Below are 22,355 nucleotides of genomic sequence, written 5' to 3'. Positions count from 1 at the left end.
AAGTGCTCTGAGCTCTCCGCTAAGTACCTTCCCACTCTCCTAACTGGGGAGACTTTGACCCTGTACATGAATCATAGAACCCAGAGTTCATCTCCATGACCATAGAGGACCTTTCTTTAGTTGGACTCATAAAAAGATCTTGAAGAAAGCTACTCCTTGGGCTGTTCTAGGGGGTTCAGTGGCCTCAAAGACCATATTGGACCAGGGTCTCATTTCTAGTCTCAGCTTGCCCCCTGACTCCACGTATGTCCTTGAACCTACTTTTCTTCTCTCTGGTCTTGAATTCCTCTCTACTGAAATCAGAGGGACAAGATTAGATACTTTAAGCTGAAGACTCAAACAAGCATTTCCAAGGGTGCCATGAGCCCAGTGAGAAGGCAGAGGTGATGCCACCCACCTTTGGTCGCAAGGTGACTGCACTTCTTCTTTGCTCTCATCTTCTGAACACACACCTGTTGGTTTTTAAATGGCAGCCTCCAGAGGCCATGAGAGTCATGTGTGGGCCGGCTTAGTCCATGCCTCCCCATTACTTAGCGCCACTGCATTCATAATTAAGGAAAATGCCATGAAAGACAAAGCCAGGGAAATTATGTTCATAGTTCTTAGAAGTCAACCACAGGGACAGCCAGGACTCCAGCATGAATACAAGTTTCAAGAAACTGCCAAGGCCAAGGGCAATGCGTAGACCCTGAGAATAGCCTGTTCCCCTGAGTGGGCTAGAGAATCGTTGAGGTTCTGATCAGTGGATAATGGAGCCATTGGATTCCCATGAAGGGTAATGACCGGGACATAGATGGCAGTCCAGTGTCATAGGCTGATCATCCTGTGGCCATGAGATCCACCTACAGAGATGATTACTGACCGAACCTCTAGAGCTTTTAAATCCAGTGGATCTGCTCTGGGGGAGCTTACAATTCTAATGGCTCCAGGAAGTGTTGCTATAACTGGTACAGGGTACACCAGAGCAACCAGGGGCCACGTAGGTTCTAGAAGGATAACTGGTTCTCTTGAAACCAGCTTTGTGGGCACCAGAACTTGGGAAATTGCTGAACCTGTCTGGATCACAACCTCATCCTCATCTGTAAACTGAAGTTAGGATACATATCCACTCATGGGATTATTTAAGATTTAGACTGGATGACCCCGGCCTGGTGTGTTGAAAGGTGCCCACTCCCTGAACAGAGTGTGCTAAATGAATGAGGCTCATCATTTCTGTTTGCGAACATGGCTTAGTGGACATCATAGCTGTGGGGGGCTCCACAATGATCCCTGGATCTCAGGTGAGAGAAGAGAAGTTACCGGAATTCAGAGCCCATGTGCCTTAAGGAGAGAGGTAGGTAATTGATGGAGGCGGGTCTTCTATCAATCTGTTGATTTCATTGGCTAATTAATAAAGAAAACTGCTTGGCCTAATAGGTTAGAACATAGGTGGGTGGAGTAGACAGAACAGGAAGAAGGAAGTGAGGTAGATGGCTCAGTCAGATGCCACGCCTCTCCTAAGTTAGTCAGACTGCCATGCCTCTCCTCAGAAAGAGAGATGCGATGAAGCCAGCCACCAGGTCAGATGTGCTGAATCTTTCCCGGTAAGACACCATTCGTGGTGTTACAAAGATTATTAGATATGGGTTAGTCAAGATGTGAGTAAGAGGCTGAAAATAATGGGCCAGGCAGTGTTTAAAAGAATACAATTTGTGTGTTGTTATTTCGAGGCATAAGCTAGCCGGTGGCCGGGAGCCAGGCGGCCCGTAACTCCTCGCTACAGGTAATAACTCCAGTTTGTACAAGAAATCGTGGTTTATAAGGACCACACAGAAAAGAAACCGGGGGACACATAGTTGACTGTACTTTCCTCCTTCCTTGCTGCTGCTGCTACCCCAGGATGACTTAGCCAATCAGGAGCTAATAATGGGGCTGTTGAAGACCTGGGAGAGGGGTAGTACAAAGGTAATGTAGTCAGCTTTGCACAGGAAGCCCCACAGATGTCCTGGGCACAGATGGCAGGGGAACTGGAGGCGCAGCCTTAAGATGGCCAGCATGCTTCATTGCCTTCAGTGAAACAGATGTGGTCAGAAAGTTTCCACTGGCTAGGCCAGCAACTGCACCACCCCCCCCCCAATTCTGCAGCAGCAGTGGTCAGCACCAGGCTGTTCCCTGGCATTCCCAATCCTGGCATTCCTGGCAACTCTGGCAAGATGAGCCAAGAAGGTCCTGGGGCCACAGCCAGCTCCAACACTAAGCCAGCCAGGTGCTAACATCTTTGGTCCTCAGGAGGGGACAAGGCAGCACCTTGCAGGGAGCAGTAAGGCAGGGTGAGTTCGGGAAAGCCTGGAAAATGACCACAGCACCTGATCTCCAGCCCCCAAACCAACTCTCTGACTTGGACAGGGCAACTTGTCATCAGGGGGCAGCCACTGCCACCCTGACCCCTCCTCTGTCCAGATCCTCCTTGTCCTTCTGGACTGAGGCTGGAGAAAGATTCCAAGATCTGTTAAGTCACTTTAGGATCCTCGGAGGAAAGCATCAGGGCAACAAGCTACAATGTAGTATTCATTATCCGAAGCTAGATGGAATAAAAGCCTCTTGAAGGATATACGATAGGACATGGATCTGCCTCAGCCAGGTACGCGACTAAATTCACAGCCATTATTAAAGACAGTCCCAAAGCTGCTGACATTTGATGCTCTCTTACTTCAGATTCTGGCTCCCTTTGTTAGAATGCTTGAAAGGGACTGGTGCTGGGGAAAAGACATGCAAGAAGCCCAGAGCTGGGTTTCCAAAGATATCTGGGAAAAACAAAGTGCAGGCCATCTGATAGATGGCACCATAAAGAAATGGCTGCTCTCCTGGGACTCAGTGGGATTCACTGAAACCATACTAGGAAGAACAGATTAATATCCAAGAACTCCAGAAAGGACCTCCAAAAACCCCTGTTGTCGGGTAAGGTGTTGAGCGGGTCTAAAGGTCCTTTTGCCTGACAAAATGTAAGGGAACTTAACCAGGCCTAACCAGTACAGAGGATACACGCTTTGCTGGGTTAGCATCCGAACTATGATGGCAAGGCAGCTGAAAACCTCAGATGCCCTGACTCTTGGCTTCACGGAGCTCTGGAGAACACACATAGTCTCAGCAATGGCTGGCCACACAATAAACAGTTGTCGAGTGGGACTCTAATTCCAATGTGTTGAATCCCATAACCCTCATCCTAAAATTATTTAATTCCCACTAAGGCTTAAAGATCTTGCAGGACACTGACCTTCCCTGACAGCACACTTTCAAAATATTTCTGATGCCATTATCCCCGGTTATTAAGGGGCCACTCCATAGAGTAGGACAGACAGGAATCACCTTGCCTGTTTTTCAGAGAAGCCACCAAGCCCCCTGTCTGCTAGCCTCCAACCACAGAATCCAGACCACAGCTTCTGCCTCTTGGTTCTCCCCTTTGACGGTGGCATCCAGAGAAACTAGAACGAATGAAAAAGGAGAGCGGAGGCCGTTCATCCTTGGGGCTCAGGACAGGTCCCCACTGGCCCCCACCAGATCACGTGGCCTCCACTGGAGAGTCGGAGGATGGACCGGAAGTGCTCAAGGATCTCGGATCACTGAGAGAGTGGAGCAGGGTGCAGGCTCAACAGAGCTTACGAGAGAAGCCACCAGAGTGCCCTGCGGCAAAAATCACAGTGCTCCTCCGTTCAGGCTGCCCACGCAGTTTGGGTTGCTTTACATCGGAAAGTAGCAAGGATCTATTTTTAACCATGCAGATGAAAGAGTAAAAAGCAATGCTGAACCAAGAGCAGGTGTGCAGCAAAGAAGCCCGGGCCAAAGTAGAAGCAGAAGTCTGATGGCTTCGGAATGGCATCTCCCCTGTAGACTCGTGTGCTTAACTCTTGATTCCCCCCGGCTGGTGGTACTGTGTGAGAGGCCACAGACTCTTGGTGACACGGGCCCTGTTCAGGAGAAGCAGGTTGCTGGTGGTATACTCTGAAGGTTATATTTGACTCTTACTTCCGGGTTAGTTCTCTTTGCCTCCTGACCCAGACATGACATGATGTAAATCTCTCTCCCACAAACTTCCACAAGTACTGAACTATTCTACCATGTCTTTCTTCCCATTGTAGACAGCACTCTCTGAAGTTATGAGCCAGAGCATGCCTTTCTGACTGTATATCTGATGTTTCTGTCAGGAAGACAAGGAAATTGACTGACGTGGGTGTCATGTCCACTTGCCTGTGCAGAAGCACTGTGAGACTGTAGTTAGAGAGGCTCTCAGTTCTCATCCCTTGACTGACAACATTTAATCTCAGAGCAGCCAGAGCTAACAGACCAATAAGGGGGAGCAAGCTGCTAGATCCAAACTCTTAGCCCCCTATTTCCGGACAGACTTTTCCAGGCCTCTACCATCTCTTGTTGTGGCCAAAGGGCAAGGCAGTCCCAGTCGCCAGTGACAAAATCCTGGCTCCTAGTCCTTGCTGAATCTTGTGTTCTCCTTATCACTGTGGGCCTGGAACATGGAGGACAGATTTGGGATCGGGAGGTAACAAGTACTTAAGAAGCTTCAAAGGTTCTGGGGAGATGACCAAAAGTGTAAAAACACTTCTTATGCAAGCATGAAGACCTGGGTTCAAATCTCCAGCACCCACCCATGTAAAAAGTCAGGTATGTCTGCACATCTGTAACTCCAACACTGGGAGGGGGTGGAAAATGGATTCTGAGAGCTTGCTGGCCAGTTGCCTTAGCCAGCGAGCATCCCGTTCAGTGAGAGACCTTGTCTGAAGGCAATAAGGCAGAAAGGGATAGTGAAAGACATCCCATGGCCTGTCTTCCTCTGGTCTCTGCACATGTATACACCATATATACCAATGAAACACACACACACACACACACACACACACACACACATGCCAGGCCTTGTTGAAAAGAGAGGAGTCTAGTCTGTAGCTTTGGTGACTTAATATTCAGCAAGATGAAGATACACAGAGCAGAAGAAAGCGGGAGTTGTAGGAAAGAGAGGAGGACTAGAGGTGAACACCCAAGAGATCTGGAGTTCCAATGAGACGTCTAAGTGGAGAGATCCTGTAGGCGTGTGGGGTGACCTTGGAGGGGAAAGCTTGGCCGCAACTCTGAGGTTGGGAAGTGGCGGCAGATGAACCAGAAAGGAAGCTGTTGTCCTCAATGTCACACTGTCACAGAACACCTGAGGCAGGCTACCCAGGAAAAGGGACTGAGACAGCTCAGAGTTTCGAGGTTCAGAGTTTGAGATTGGGCTGCCGCACTGGCTGGGCCTCTGTGGACAGAAGGCAGGAGCAAACATCTTAAGGCAGTAGAAAAGAGCCATTTCATCTCACATCGGGAGACAGAATGAGACTGTAGTCCCATAGCCTGTGCTGAGAGAAAGCCATGAGACTCAAGTACCTCCCTGTCGGCCCCAGCTCTTTGTTTATATTACTGCTACACAGCAATGGGTTTCGCGACGATAATGTCATTCACCTCTGTCACGTGATTTGACTATCTGCACTCCAGCCCCACCTCTCAAAGGGCCATGTTCCATTCCCACCATTCCGAGGGCAAAGCTTCCAAATGCATTCAACCTCTGCGTGCAACCCACGTACAAACCAAGGAGAAGCCAGGGCAAGGATGGGATCACCTAGAGGAAGCTCGTGAGCAATAGAAGGCAGCCCAAACCCCAGCCCTGGGGGAGATCCCTGCACCCGCATAACATGTGACGGAAATTTGAGGCTGCAAAGCTGCCTTCTTAATCCTGAACTCAGCCCTCTCTCCGCTAGGCTCTTCTCACAGCTGCCTGTGAAACTTCCTCTTGACTATCAACTTGACAGAATCTAGAGCCGCCTAGGAAGACACTACTGGGAGAGTCATAGGGAAGTTTCTAGGTTGTTTTAAACATGGGTGACAGCATCCCAAGGGCTGGGTGCCTGGGCTGAATAAAAAGGAGAAAACAAACAGAAAACCAGCATTCAGCTGGGACACTGCGTGACCAGCAGCCTCACAGTCATCCCTTCCCCGCCCTTCCTCACCCCTTCCCTGCCTTTCCCCACCCCTTCTAGCCCTTCGATCCCCTCTCCTCCCCCACCTTTCCCTACCATGATGGACTGTAGGTTTAAACTATGAGCCAAAGTAAACCCTCCCCTTCCATAAATTGCTCCTGCCAGGCATCTTTATTGCAGAGGCAGGAAAGGTAACTGAAGTCATTCTAACCATGTCCCACACATGTGACATGCTCCCCTGGCTAAGACTTCAGACACCGCCTCTATCTCCAAAGCTCCAGCCAGCAAGTAAAACTGCCCCCATGTCTTCGGTGAGTGCGTGGAAGGATGAGTGTGGAAGGATGTGAGCACGGTTGTCTGACACAGTACCTGCCCCCCCAGACAGGGGCGCACAGACCTCTACAGAAGCACACCCATCCCCTACTCCCATAGCCTGCCACGAGTCTCTCATTCACATCAGTTCTCCCAGAGTATTAGAAGCAACTCTTCCCATGCCGAACTATAAATTTTCCACTAACAACAAAACAAAAAAAAAAGTTCCAAGAGGAAGCAAAAAATAAAGAAAACATTTGCCAGGCTACTTTATGTCCAATGTCATTATTAAATGTAACGCTCCTAGCTACCCATACAATGTGCTTTGTAAGCCCACAGGGATGGAAACTCAAAACCGATGCCCCGAGCCCTCCTATTCCACACTAAAGCCCTCAGCTCTATTTTGAGCAGAGGGACATGGAAAGATATTCTATTACAAGGAGATTGGTGCTTGGGCGTGGGACACAGATGTAACATCACTCCGCCGTTAACTAGTCTTTCTTTACCTACTTTACACGTGCACCTGGAGGCAAAAGTTGGACGACTGTGTGTTAATATTAACAAGGCTAGTCCTCAATTAAAATCCTGTCTACACTTTTGTCCTGGGCTGTAATCATTTGTGGATTCTCTGATTGAGCCTCTTCAGAGAATTGCTGTCATAACTGCTTGTCTGGGAGAGATGGAGTCCTTGAATTGAACGCATTTGCGGGAATCCCAGCCTTTCATTTGCTGGGAGCCCCAGTCTTTACTTCATCTAGCGGGAAATTATCTCCCACAATACAGTGGCAAATAGGGCCCTAATTGATGAATTTGCTAATCGCCACTCCCTTTGTAGTGCCATTAGCCCAATTTGGCCCTACTCAACTAGACTAGCTTCGGCCAGTCCAAGCACACACAATCTTCTCCTAGGGGATTTGCAGGCAAGAGGGGTGGAAGCTCAACTCATTAATTAACCATCCAATCTATCCTGTGAGCCTGCGCATCTCTCTCCTGTTTATCTTCTCCCCTCTTGCCTCAGTTTCTCTCCGTTAAGAACACTAAGGAGAGGGCTACACTCATACAGTAATTAACAGTAAGGGTTGGTTTTGTTTTGCTTGTTTTAAGGAGACAGACTGGGGAGGGGCACAGCGGCACCTGAGCCATGTGTGCTTCCTCAGGCACACTATAGTCTGGCAGACTGATGCTCCCATCTCTACTTCCCTCAGATTATCAGGGATGTTCTGGGATTGCACATTTGTTAAAGATGTTATCAGGTACCAGAGTGCTTACTCTCCAGGGATGAATGAGCCCCCAGTGCAGAAGGTCAACCAGTGACCACCCTCCTTTGACAAGGCTGTTGCCACGGGACCAGGGCACCCCAAGGCAACAATACGCTGGATTCCTATCCCCAACTGTCTTGGACCACCTAAACTTGAGCCTTTCCTTACCTGCTCAGCTCCTGCATCTGCTGCACCAACCGCATGATGTCACCAGCTAAGGCTCTCTGTTTGTCTGCTCCCACTTTAAAACTCCACCTGATGAGGCCAGGTGATTAATGACAGCTCGTTAGCTCATTGGTTTAGCACAAACCTCAGGCTAACCACTGTACTTGTGTGATCAAACCCACTCACCACTCAGAATGGCCTTCAGGGATGAAGTTCTGTTACAGATCATGGATAAATGCCGGGTGCAGATACACGGAGTAACCTGTGAGAGCGGGCCAGCCACAGATAGCTAAGGTCACAGTTTGGCCAGAGAGGCCAAGAGCCTGCCTTCTGCCTTCACTCAAGGCCAAGCCATCAGGAGCCAAGAGACTGGCTGTTCCCTTGCCGTCCCGAGTAGCCTTGCCAGTACACTGCTGATGGGTTCACGGCTCTGCCACTTAAATAACTCCACTGGCAATTCCCAAACAAGTACCCTGGGGAGCTCACCTGCTGCAGTCCAGTTATAGGTCTGCAGATGTCAAAAAGGTGTGTGCCTTTTCCTATGCCTACGAGTTCATCTGGTGGGTAGCAGCTGGTGTGGGGCAAAAGGGAAGAAGACAAGCTTGAGGTAAGGAGTGTCCATAAAAGAGAGAACAGAGTCAGGAGGTGGCAACATGGTAAAGTACTTGTCATGGATGCATGAGGACCTGACTTTGGATCCCCAGCCCCCAAGTTTAAAAGGGGAGCTGGGCTTGCTGGCCAGTTGATCTTGCTGGATTGGGAAGCTCCAGGTTTAGGAGGAGGGTGAGGGATAAAGTCAGACACTTGATACAAACCTCGGGTCCCTGAGTGTACACATGTGCAACATACATTTGAGCATATGCACCATAATATGCACCAATAATATATTAAAGAGGGAGAGGCAGAAATGGAGAAAAAGAAAGGGGAGAGAGAGACGTTGTGTCAATAATAGAGCACATTCCAACTCAGAGCATTACCTACCAGCCCCCTACCAACTGTATACTCCTGGTCAAGACAGGTAACCACTGCAAGTTGCAATTTCTTCACTTCCAAAATGCAACTGATAAAACCTGCTTTTTACTGATGCTATTAAGGCACACAGTGCATCCCCCCACCCCCCAGCATTTACTGTACCCAATGGAAATGAGAATATAAACATTAGCCATGCTAGTTCTTGTGATAATAGCCACAGCTCTACGAAAAAGCCTTAATCAGAGAGCCTGGGTTAGGAAGGCAGCTAAGTAAAGGGGAAGAGGGCAGTGTGGGGCAAGGAAAGGGAAGGGGTGATGGAATAACCTGGACTGGATAATCAACCATCCAGTCTTTCATCAGCCAGGTTCTGACTCAACTTACTATGTTGTGGGCTTGGTATTGGGTGACCCTACCTGTTGGAGTGTGTTCCTTTCAAAAGATGTATGCATGAAAGTGAATGTTTTGGATGTTTCTGTTGTTGGTTTGGGGGTTTGGGGTTTTAGCTGTTGTTGTTGCTGCTGCTGTTAGTTTTGTTTTGTCTTTTGGTTTTGGTTTGGTTTGGTTTTGGGGTTTGCCAACTCAACACAAGCTAGAGCCATCTGGGAAGACTTAATCTCCATCATATCACCCGTAGGCAAGTCTATGGGGGCATTTTCATGATTAATGATTGATATGAGAAGTTCTGGCCCACTGTTGGCCACTTTAGTAAGTGGCCCTCGGTTGTGTAAGAAAGCAGGCTTAGCAAACTATGGGGAACAAACCAGTAAATGTAGCAAGCTTTTTTGTCAGCCACCAGCTCATAACAATAAGGGAAATTATTATTAATTATGAAAGCTCAGCCTTAGCTTAGACTTGTTCTCAAATAACTCTTATAACTTAAATTGACCCATTTATAGTAATCTACGTTCTGCCACATGATATTACCTTTCCCCATCCCTCCCATCTTGTGTGTGGCTGGCAACTCTGCCTTTCTTCTTCCCAGAGTCCTCTCTGTCTCCAGAAGTCCCGCCTAACTTCCTGCCTAGCTATTGGCCATTCAGCTTTTTATTACACCAATCACAGCACCACATCCTCACACAGAGTATGAACATTGGGCACCAGATCAAACATTTATCTCACTATTTTTTATCACTAAAAATTCTAAGCCAGGCAGTGGTGGCACACACCTTTAATCCCAGAACTCGGGAGGTAGAGAGAGGTGGATCTCTGTAGCCTGGTCTATAGAGTGAGTTCCAGGACAAGCTCCAAAGACAGAGAAACCCTGTCTCAAAACAAACAAACAAACAAACAAACAACAACAAAAACCTCGGAAATCAGATATTAAGGTAAGAACCTGACTGATAAGAACAGCCGCAGAGAAGCAACCAGTGAGCTCCTCTTTCTCTCTCCTTCCTCCATCTAAAAGGGCCAAGAATCTCCTAAGCCCCTCCCTAGGCCTCAGTCCTCCAAAGCCTCTATGTAATTTTGGTCAGCTAGTAGCTAGCTACACCCTCTGATTCACCGATAAACTTTATCGTCAGTCTTGGGAGTGTCAGAGTACAACCAAAATATCCCACAACAAATAAGCAATACTCCTCCGTGGCCTCTACTTCAGTTCCTGCCTCCAAGTTCCTTCCTTGAGTTCCTGCCCTGTTTTCCCTCAGTGATTAAAGTATGGCCTGAGATTTTGAACTTGGTGTTGTATCACAGCAGTAGAAATCCTAAGACAGTGACTTCCTTCATTTGGGATTGCAATCTTAACAGAAACGATCAAGTAAAGATGAAGTCGTGAAGTCCCACTGCAGTGGGGGAGGGCAGATAAGCCAATGTGGCAAATGACCTTCTAACACACACACACACACACACACACCACAGCAGAGCACCCTGTGAAGATGGAGACAGAGACCGGTGTGCTATGGCCACAAGCTCAAGTGTGCTATGCCCAGCACACTTGGCAACCACAGGAAGCTAAAAGAAGGGGAAGGAACGGGAGAGGATGCTCGCCAGAGCCTCCAGACTGAACCAACTCTGCTGACATCTGGATTGCAGGCTTCTGGATTCAGAACTGTGAAAGAACTAATTTATTCCGTTGAAGCCACCCAGTTTGTGGTACACCACTACAACAACACTAGGAATGCAAATAAACGAGGAAAGCAAAAAGATCGTTGAAAACCAACCAACCAACCAACCAACCGTCTTTAGCGTTCACTTCTTCCCACCAAGCAGCAGTTAGCTCAGAGTCTAGGTGTGATCCTGATGGCCTTGAATTTAACCTCCAAGGTGGTGCACTCTATTAGACAGGAGTGTTTTATCCTGGCCCACCAACACAATTTCCAGGAGGAGTTGCATGGATGCGGGGTGGGGGTGGGGGACGAGATAGTGGTCTCCACAGCAAGTTCTGCTCTGTCCTTGTTAGCCACAGGGCATTTCTGAGAACTTCAGAGGTGAAGGTGGCAAGACGGTGGTGGAGACAACCAGATACCCAGAAAAGAGAAAGTAGGACCTTTTCTAGATGGCTGTCAAGCCCACAGGTCCTCATTCTCTTACTGATTTTTCCTTCCTGTGTTTTCATTTTTCGGTTCTTGCCTTTGGTTTTCCCCATGTCTTTCCAGACTTTAGAAGTGGACAAAATGTGGGTTTTTGTGACAGAGAGTCAAAGTTTAGGGGCTTGGAAAGTCACACTCGTTATCCTTGCCTTGACTTCTTAACCTACACCATGGTTTAAACATGTATCTCACAGTGTCCCGTGGGATGGAATGTGCAACCTGGCATCTAAAAGTCATATGAAGAGGAAGGAGATCTCATTGTGCACAATTTCCAATGTCTGCATGGAGAAGAATAGCGCTTTGGATGATGCTATGGGTAAAGATGTACCAGAAACCATGAGCAAAAAGTCAGAACCAGAAATTTGATGCTCTCTTTAAAGGGGGGCAGAAACATCATTGCTCTGAGATGCAAGGGTGTTGTTCTCTGTCTATATTTGAGTTTCAGCTCTATGATGGTGACATTATGAAAATGTGTAGATCAAACTGCCTGCATTTATCAAATAACACTTTGCAGGAGATGGATCTTTACCTATGGGTAGCCCATTAAAAATCTGAAGAAAGCCATGATATTTAAGAGAATTCCAATAACAAGTGAACTATAAAAAGATCCTTGTGTGAAAGAGCCGACAGCCTGACTGATAACAGACAGAAGAATCTTCTCAAATGCTCCCCTCTGCATGACCCCTGTGAGAAGCCTGACCTCAGAGTAGTAGAGAGAGGGGGTGGGATTTGAACACAAACTATAAAAGAAGTTAACAGGCTTGGCATGGTGTAGCACACTTTTAATCCCAACACTCAGGAGGCAAAGGCAGGTGGAGCTCTATGAGTTTGAGACCAGCCTGATCTACATAATGAGTTCCAAGCTAGTCAAAGGTACATAATAAGACTCTTTTAAAAGAAGAAAAAAAATGGAGTCAGTAACTAAACCCTTAGCTAGAAACCTAACCATCTAGTTTTACGAAAGTAACTGTAATTACAATATGAATGAGCAGGCTCAGAAGCTGGGAAGAACTTCTCAACTACAGAGATAACTGGGAAGCTAGGGGAACCATTTTCTCTGAAGCCTTTTGACAAGAGACCACCGGTAGGCAGCTAAGCATCTTGGGTAAGGGCATTCAGAGGCAAAAGCAATGACAAAGCAACTTTTTGGAGGTCCCAGTCCATCAGGTGACTGCTTCAGCTCGCAAGGAAGAAGCCCCCTGTGTCTCATAAACACAATAGCCTCTTGGCGGCTCACACATTGTCAGGCTGCCCATTTCTTCCCTGCTGGCACAGTACAGTCCAAGGTGTAAGTAGTGTTTTTACAGATTTCTGCATGTTCCACACTGGTATGTGAGAATCACTTCGCATCGCAGTTAGCAAAGAGGAGGAAATGAAGCTCACTCCCAAATTGGAGACAGGAGTGTTGTGTTTCACCCTCTTTGACAGCCAAAAGCCAATTTAGGACTTTCTACAAAGCCAGATTTGCCAGGGGGAAAGACATGTGGGTATCTTCTTAAATCTCCTAAGCTCAATCAGTGTTTGCTGAAGAAAGAAATATGAATGTGGATTATGAATTAGGGGCCATTTAGACAAGAGAGGCAAGGAAGGGAGAACCCACCCAGATTGAACTTCTAGCAAAATTTGTATAAGCTGGCAGGATAACAGCCAGACACCAAGTACTGGCCAGGAATGAGCCAGACTCCTAACCTCAGCGCAAGACTAAATGTATTTAATCATAACAGCAATCTTCTCGTGTTACTGGTTCAACATAGCAACACATCCAGGGAGCCTAGAACTAGACTTAAGACCAAGTCACCTGACTCCAGGGCCTGAGGAGGTATTTGGTGGGCACATTCTTCAGAAAGAGACCTAGAAGCGGATCATCCTCAGAGAAGCATCTGCCTCCTGCCTCCTCTTACTTCTGTCTCTCATTTCTCTGACATTGGGATAACGGGGCTGAAAGTGAAGCTGAAGCTAATGGCATTACAAATCTACACAGCACTTGGAAAGTCAACTTAGTTACTCCCATAACTCTAGCTGTGCTCATGGGTACCCAGACTCTGTCATCACTGTAGGATCTTCCTCAGTCTGTGACAATTCTCTTTCTGGGTCAACAAGTCGACAGAACATCTAAGAAGCATTCTTGGAAAGGGTTATTGCAAAAACTGTTTTTTTCTAGCCCTGGTGTTCTCCTTTAGGATGATGGATCCCTAATCGAAGAGTCACTAACCATAAATAATTCATCAGGTTTTCACCAAGAATCAGTTCGGCAAGAAAAACAGAGAAGGGCCCTTTGACTCCCTGGCTTGTAAGAGGCCCTTGTGATTAATACATTTATCTTCTTTCAGATGAATACCCCATAGCAAGAGGCAATGATTACCAAATACTGGATAGATCCATGAATATCCAGAATGTACCAAAGTGCTCTGAGTGGACTGCAACATCTGGATCCTCCATTGTGAGTTTTAAAGGATTGCATTAGCTCTAGCACAGCCGAAGAATATGAGATGGGGACCCAATTTTTAAAAAGTCAGAAGGCTTGAAAAAGTCTTATAATTACACAAATCAATTCAATATAGCACATTATTTACTATGAGGCAGATACCATGCCAAAAATAAAACATATAAAAAAGTTGCATATCCAATGGGAGAAACAGATATGTATAAAAGACAATTATCTTGCAATAGGAAAGGCAAGAGGCAAGCAGCACAAATGCCCAAGAAGTGACAGATTGCTCTCCCTAAGGAGAGAGGTTAAATGAGAGATCTGGGAAGGCTGCCCAGAGGAAGCAACATTTGATTTGAGTCTTGCAGGTCAAGGAAGACTCCCCCATAGAAAAGAAGAATGGGAAGAGGCTTCCTAAATGGAGGGAATGGAGGGAAGGACACAAGGCATTCAGTCCTAAATTCAGCCATCTTGGAGGCTCCCATGGGGCAGATGTTAAAGGGCCTTGCCCACTATGTTAAGAATCCTGGTACGCTGTAGGAAATGGGGCAGCTCCTAAATTTTGAGAGAGCTGTCCTATCAAAGCAGATGTATCCTTTCCAAAGCCAGCCGCCATGCAAGGATGGTAAGACTGGACCAGCATGGTCAGCTGCCGAAGGCTAGGGCCGTGGCACAGGATAAAGGGCCTTCCCTGGGCACTGAGGATAGGCTGCAAAGGGTGGGAGTGGAGGCTCTGCAGATGTCACAGGAGGCCCCAGCGTGAGGCTGAAGATGTAGCTCCGTTGGTAGAGGGTTTGCCTAATATTCACAAAGCCCTTACTTTATCCCCAGCACTGGGTAAGTCCAATGCAGTGTGTCACATGCTTATAATCCTAGCACTAGGAAAGTAGAAGCAGAAGGATACGGAGTTCAAGGTCACCCTCAAGAGTTTGAGGCTTGACTGGGGTACAAGAGACTGACAAGAAGAGGTGTGGAAGCAAGGGCACAGGAGGAAGGTCAGGTACTGTCCCAGTGTTCCCTGACACCACACACAGAAACAGCTCAGGTGAACGAATTAAGAAGACGAAATCGAAGTGATTGAAGGTGCACTCAGGACCAACTGTAGCCACAGAGCCTCGCACTGGGGGTTCCATGCCCTACAGTCTCTCCTAACTTCAGGCCTGGAGACTATGGTCACAGTACAATTAGCTACATCCCTCACCCCTCACCCCTGCCTGAAGACTGTCACCTCGTTCCAAATCTTTACCTTATGAAAAGAAAAAGAAAAACTCTTCTCATCCTGCCATCCTCTCAGCCTCCCTCCCCACTGCCTCTTTCCCTTCCAAAGTAATCCTCTCCTCCCACTCCCCATCCACTCCCATTCACACATGGCATCTTGCTAGAAATAGCAAGAGTAGGGCAAAGAGCAACGAATCCAAAGTGAGGGCAATCTACGTTCCAATCCTGATTTAGCCCACCAGCTGGCTGTAGACACTACCTGAACTCCTGCTACTTTGTGGCCTCAAATAAAGTGAAAACCAAATATTTGCCTTTGCTTCTTTAACAACCTTAGTCCGAGGACAGAACACAAGGAGGGTGCTAAGACCAGCCAGAGGTCAGTCAGGATGCAACAGGGCTATCCAGCAGGAGTGTCACTAGCCTGTAAGCTCTTTGAGGACAAGAGCCAGACCATTGGGGTCTTAGGGGAGGGGGGGTCTACTTTTTCCTGTACAGAGTGAGTGCCTGTTAGGGACTGGGCAGAAACCATTGTGACCCTGACCTCCACATCTCTACAAGGTTGCTCTTGCCAACCCTACAACGTGCAAGCAATGCACCCCCACAATACCCCACTTTGGAAACACTGCTTTTCTCCTGGCTTATTCCAAAAACAGCCCGTTCCTGGAGAAAAACCAAGCGGTAGTCACAGGAGGCCTGGATGCCTCGCTGGGCACGTTTGTTTGACCAAGTCTGTGTTCCATCCTTTCTCCAAGGAAGTTGCTGAGAGCTGAACCTCCTCAGTCCTCCTTTGATTCATTGTCCCTCCAAGGGGCCCCAGCTGGGTATTTTCCTACCAAGCTGCCTTTATGCCTCCTCCCCTTCCCCCACCTCTCTCTGTCTCTCTCTCTGTCTCTCTCTCTCTCTCTCTCTCTCTCTCTCTCTCTCTCTCTCTCTCTCTCTCTCTCTCTCTCTCTCTCTCTCTCTCTCTCTCTCTCTCTCTCTCTCTCTCCCCCTTCCCCTTCCCCCCCAGCCCCCACCGCCGCCTCTACTGCTGTTTTCATTGATGCCTTGAACAGAGCTGGCATGTGCGACTGCTGAGAAGGGGGAGCGTGGAGCAGCGGGGGAAGCAAGTAAAAATAGCCTGTCGCGCGTCGCTCTGCCTGCTCCGGACGCCTTTAACCCTCACGGAGAGGGAGAGAGCCGCAGCCACCACTGCACACTGCGGAATGTGACCCGGGTCTGCACCAGACTCCACGCGCCAGTCCGGGTGATGGCAGATCAGGACCCACGAAAACTTTTTTATTTTTATTTTTATTATTTTTTTTAAGACAAGCAGAACTGAGGTGGGGTAGGGAAACCGAAGGGAAGAGCTACAGATACCGAGCTTCAGGGACTGCTATGTGCCCGGTCCAACACTTTACCAGAGCGCGGCCTTGAGACTCCAAGCTATTTTTAGAAACCTGTTCCTCCGGTGGGCGATCAAAGGGCGGAGGGGGAGGGGAAAGGAGAGAGTCGCTCTGTTGCGATGTTGAGCGCCCGGTACTGTACTCGGTTTCAAAGGTCTGCTCTCGGGCTGGGGGTGGGGAAGAGGATGGGCTAAGGAACGACACGCGGGCTGGCTTTGCCCTAACTCAAGGAGAAAAAAACAAGAGCTGCTGAATGCCCCTTGTCTTTCAAGCCCTTAGAGCACGTTTATTTAAAAAAATCGACAGTTGCCAGAAGCATGCTGCCTCTAGTGCCCAGGAAATGGGGATTCTTAAGCTTTGTTGCCTACACTGTGGGGTGGGAATGAGTTGACCTCTAGGAAAGAAGGCCGGGAAGGGTCTTCACATTGTTTTTGCATTCCCGCAAGGCCGGAACAGTTGCCGCGCCACACCCCCATCCCCGCCCCACGCTGCATATGGGTTACCGTATGTGAAATGTACGGCAGCCCCACCAGACACCGGGCTATTAATAGAGCCCCGGAGTTTGCTCTGTGTCTTTTTCCTGCCACCGAATAAGGGATGATCACACACACCCCATTCCGCCCCCACCTCGGCGCTAAGTTCCTCCGCGAAGGTAAGGGGGCTGCCCACGCCGATTCCCTCCATGACTACAGGTGCCCATATCCGAGGAACCATCCCACTGTAATGACAGCGGGGTCAGAGCGAGACGAAAGAACAGACTTGCTGGGGACCCAAAGCCCCGCTGGGCTCTCTGAAGATCAGGGCCAACTCCGGAGTAGAGAAAGGGCAGCTAAGGGGCTGCCGTGAGGGGTGCCGAAGAAGGAGGGCAAGAGTATCATTTGCGGAGCTAGAGCAGCCTCCTTAAAAGCTGCTGCGGGACAAGTGGCCTCGGACCCGTTTCGCGCTGCAGCCTAGGGCGGGCAGCCCCCACCGCCTGTGCAGGCTCGGCTGCGGCAGGCGCTGTCCCTGGTGCTGAACGGGGCCGCCGCGGTGAGCCCTCCCCGAGTTCCGCGCTCACGCGTCTCCTTCAGCATTTCTGAACTGCCGACCTCCAGTCCAACCCCCGGTGTGGGCAGGAGGGATCTGGTTGCAGGTGCTTGAGTAACGCCACCAGGTCGGCCCCCTGAGGCCGGGAGCTCTCCGCGGTGCTGCAGGAACCGGGAGGTTGGGGACCGCCTCGAGCTTGAAGGGTAAAGCCCAAGGCAGAGGTGGGAGATGGTCGAGGTACTGCAGGGAGCAGACCTGGCCCTGATATAACCCACTCCAGCTCTGCGTAAATCCGGGATCCTGGATTACTATCGGAATTCAGTGCACAGGGGCAAGAGAACGGGGCTGCCCAGGGTCTGGGACTTGGGGGAGCAGGAAGGGAGCAGCGGGTGGCAGGCGAGGGTGATGGGGGTGAAAAAGACTTTTACATTTTCAAGCGGGGACAGCTGAGACATGCACCGTAGCCCCCCACCCCTACACTCCTCTCTCTCTCTCTCTCTCTCTCTCTCTCTCTCTCTCTCTCTCTCTCTCTCTCTCTCTCTCTCTCTCTCTCTCTCTCTCTGCCGGCAGAGACTCAAGCGGAATGGGGAAAGTTTGGCACCGCGGCAGCGGTAGTAGCAGTTACCAGCGGCGGCACACGGGGGTACGGGTGGGCGGCAGGGTCGCCTAAAGCCCCGGCCCCCGGTCGCCTCCTTACCTCCGTGCTTTCGACTGCGTTCTCCGCCATTTTCCTCCGGAGGAGCAGGCAGCGGGAGGAGTGTTTCATGCCCATAAGAGCCAGCAAGGGTTTGGGGATTCGAGATAGTGAAGAAAGAGAGAGGGCTGGTATGGCTTTAAAAGAGAGCCAAAGAATGCGAGAGGAAGGGGAAATAATCCCCAGCCAGCCCCTCTGCCAGAGCGTCCTCCGCGACAATCAAGCTCCGTGGAGTCCCTCCTGCGGTCGCCACTTTGTTCACGTTTCCTGGCTCTTCATCTACCTCGCATCCCTTCGCACACTTCCAAGTTCTGCTCGAGCTCGCGACCCCCTCCGCGCCCCTCTCCTCTGCGCGGCGGGTTGGGCGGGAGGGAGGCGGCCCCGCGGGCTAGCGGGCTGTAGCCGCGGTTCCGAAGTCCGGCAGGCGGGAGGCGGACGCCAACTCTCCCAACTTCTGCCGATCGCTGGGCGAAGCAACACGCGTCCTGCTCGGCGCTCCCGGGGGCTGAGCGGGTGAGTGGGGGCGGGGTGGGAGGTGCGCGGGAGCGGGCGGTGGCGGGGCGCTGACGGCGGGGACCCCCAGCCCGCCCCCGTGCCCGGGACCGCGGGGTCTGGGGGCCGCCTGCGCTCCGCTCCGCTCTTGTCGCGGCGCACACCTGGCGCGGGGGCTAGGGTTGAGCGCACGCTGCAGGGCTGTTCGCCAGGCTCCCGGAAGCCTGCGTCCGCGAGGCTGTCGGAGGTTCTCAGCCCGGGTGCGAAACCTCCTAGCTAAGGCAAACCCGGGGCAAGACTCGGCCACCGTTACTTCGTCTTCGTCGTCGTTCTCCCCGCCCCCCCCCCTCCGGCGATTCCTGGATCCTTCGCGGATTACGATTTGGGGAGTGAAAGGATGGGTGTCTGGATGGGGGGGGGGGTGTCCTTAACTCCTTCAACTCTAGGACTGAGTAGGCCGTCTCTATCTAGCCTTTCCTTCACTCTGAGCCCAAGACTAGAGGGTTCTCTCAGGAGAACCGGGTTGGGTTGAAGGTGGCCGCTCGAGGTGGCTTGGGAAAATGATCAGAAACAAGTCAATGAAACGACTTGCGGTCTAGCTTCCCTATCTCTGTCTTGCCTGACAGCCCCCCTACCCTGGGCCCAAATTTCTCTTCCCCCCTCCTTCCCCCTCCCCCACCACCAGATTTTGAAGTCCCTTTTATGGGAGAGAGCTGTGAGGATGTCACGTACCCATTAGGATTCTCTAGATCCTTTTTTAAGGGAGTTTGGGCGGCAGCGGGGGGTGTGAAATTTTATACAATGCATTCCTGTCTTCACTTTGAGAGCTTTTTTTCTCCCTTTCGGCCATCTGTCAGGCACTGGGGGACAGAACAATGGGGGAAGGAGGCCGCACTCAGGACACTTTAGCTGGCTATCTCAAAGACAGCTGAACTTCAGGTTTCCCGGCCCCACAGGTCAATGACAGGGACCTCGCAGATGCCCCTATTATATTCTGTTCTCTCTATTTCCGTCCCCATTTGTCTTATCTGATCCAAATACCCTGCTTACTCTGACCATAACCTTTGATAGCCAGGAAGTGTAAGAGTGATTGTCCTCAACTAACCCGGATCCATTGAGGAAAAGGGCCAAACCAGACTCAGCATGATGAATTCCTCCATCAGACCAGATTGTCCAGCAAAGAGAAGAGAGACACTGCTGGGGGGGGGGGGGGGGAGGGTGAGAAGTGTAAAGCGGGAAGAGGAGACGGTGAAGAATGGGAAGGATTAAAGAAAATGCAGCAAGAAGCTTGGGTTAACTGAAGCACATTTATTATATGCTCTGAACAAGAGTAAATTCAAATAAATGACCTCAACCTTCTCAGTCCACAGACCTAAATTGGAGTTGGGCACAAATGAGCACTCTTTGGCAATACCTGGTCTTCTTCACTACCATCCTGCCATTCTTCCAAAAGTTGTATGGGGGAGCAGGGTTATAAGTGCATCTAAAGAGTGACTCTTACCCTCTGGTACCTTCTGTTTTCTAAGCATCTTCTCCCAGATCAAAAAACTCTGTGATGTTGGATCAAAAGAGGCTCAGTACTTGTACAATCAAATAATACTAGAGAAAGCAAGATCTCCACCCACACATTGGGCCAGTCCTCTTGCAGATTAAGAACCCTAGATCACAAAGAAGGAGACATTTTTCTATGGTCCCTTGACAAGCTGTGGAAGAGTCTGAAACCAGCTCTTCAGCCTCCTGACTTTCAACCCAACATTGTCCCCACCCCACACTCCTTCTGCTTGTTCATCCATTCTGTGACTAACAGGGGAGGAGGGGCGCTGAAGCAGGCTCCCACCGAAATAGGCTGCTGCTGTACGTGATTATGTTGCTATGAGAACCTCAGTGGGGGTGTTTCCTCAGTTCTCTGTTGAAATCTTTTGCTGTGCTTGGCTTCTCCCCAAGTACAGACACCGCTCCTGTTGGAATGGGGAAGGGACATGGAGAGCTGTGTTTTTACAGCTAGAGTTTTCTATTCCAACTCAAACCCAGACTGGGTCACTGAGGGGGGGGGGAATCTAGGCCACTAGGGTTGCTCTGCAATGGCCAGAGGGAAGCATGAGTGTGACCCATCATGGCTGATGCTTCCACCCCTCCCTGGATCCTCCTGGAGCTGAGCTACTGTCCCTGCTGTGCACCTGCCTAGTTACAAATTCACAGATTGAAAGGTGGAGCTTGGAGTGATTTGTTAGTCTTGAATACTGGGGGTAGAGAGAAGGCTTAGGCTTCAACATGCACCCATACACATATATAAACATGTATACACACAACAAGAATTGCCTAAACACCCACCTCCTAGGGTTATGAAAATCCATGCTATCTGAAAAAACACATAGTAGGTCCTTTTAAGGACTATTTTCTCACCATCCCCTCAGAAGCCAACCCTTTTCTGTATCAGAATACTCTCTTTTTCAAGTTAAATTATCCCACATGATACTGATTGAGCATTGCTTGGGTGCCTCGCTCATAACAGGAACTTGGCTTAACAAGGCAACAGAACCCACCAGACTTCTGCTGAGTTCTCAATTTTTAGTCACCTTGACGCTTGGACCAGAATGTTTGTAAAGCTTTTGGAGAGTTTTGTGGCAAGTGAGAAAACATGGGATGACAGAGGCATTCAGCACTTGTCATGTTGTGTGTTGGATGTGTCCAAGAGGTCCCGAAGACCCACTAGCTCAGTTTCCTTGCCCTAGACTTTCAACAGAACAGAATGTGCTGAATGGAACAACTATGTATTCAGGACAATGCTGACCTGATGGTGAGAATGCAAATAGGTGAACATTTGCTGCAGTTTGTCTTGGAGTGAGTTAAACGTAATAGAGAGTTTCCGTGTGCTGTAGTCTCTATATCTAAACAGGTTTTCATGTAGACCTTTTGGCTACTCCTTGGGATACTGTCTTCACCAAACAAAACACAGAGGAGATTCACAGAGAGAGACAAAACCCAAAGAATTGCCTTCAGAATGCAATCAAGATGGGGGTCCAGGATGCCTCATTCCATACACAGCTCTGGAGAAGCTAACTGAGCTTGAAGAACAGGACAGTGGCTCCCAACCTTAGCTGCCTAATGAAACCATCTAGGGAGCTTTAAACACACCAATGCTGTGGTTCCTCCTCCGATGAGAAGTTGATCAGGGCAGCAAGAATTTTAAGAGTTTAATTCTAATAGAGAGCCATGTGGAGGACAAACGGATACAGATATTTGGAGACAAGAACTGTGAGGTCCCCGAGGTATAGAAAACACCCTCCAGAACCACAGGAGCTGTCCCGATGTGACAAGGTCTTCCTCTAACACACAAACCTATTTGGTGTTTTCCTCCAGAGCTGGGTTCCAATCCCAGCAGGCACCATGTCAGCACCCTACCACTGAGCCACATTCACAGCCCTTGGTTTGGAGATAGGGTCTTGCTATGTCTCCAGGATGAGTCAGAACTAGGAAAACTCCTGCCTCTGCTTCCATGGTGCTGGACCTGCAGGTGTGTGCCCTGACACTGCAACCAGTACTGGATCCTGAGATCTGTGAAGTTGGGCTGGTGCCTGGTTGGCATGTAGGATTGGAATGAGACCCTTGAGGAAGAGCATCATGGGGGAAAGTTCTCTGGTACTGTGAGATGCCACTGAAGAGCTGGGGTTGCTGTCACCAGGTTTAGTTAGACTCTTTATATGACAAAGACATTGAAGAAGTTGAAGCACCAAAGGAAGTGATTAAATTGTTCTATTAAATAAAACTTGAGAGTCAGATACTGGGATTAAAATCTTATAGATCTAATGAGCAATGGGGGGACGATCAGCTAACTCTGACTTTCCACATTTCCAGATTGAAAAGGCCTGAGAATCTTTCT

The 22,355-nt window shown here is 49.4% G+C and overlaps 1 protein-coding gene across 1 annotated transcript in view; it reads right to left on the bottom strand.

Moving 5' to 3' along the window:
* Positions 1–18,061, bottom strand: part of Prmt8 (protein arginine methyltransferase 8) — an 84,345-nt gene extending 66,284 nt beyond the window's left edge. The window contains exon 1 of the mRNA XM_038320364.1: positions 17,987–18,061. Coding sequence (XP_038176292.1) covers positions 17,987–18,061 — 75 coding nt within the window. The remainder of the gene's footprint in view (positions 1–17,986) is intronic.
* Positions 18,062–22,355: the final 4,294 nt, after the last annotated feature.

This window comes from Arvicola amphibius, chromosome 2 (genome assembly GCF_903992535.2).
Source record: "Arvicola amphibius chromosome 2, mArvAmp1.2, whole genome shotgun sequence".
NCBI lineage: Eukaryota > Metazoa > Chordata > Mammalia > Rodentia > Cricetidae > Arvicola > Arvicola amphibius.
Note: the sequence above shows the minus strand (reverse complement) of the source record. Positions and strands in the feature narration are given on the sequence as shown.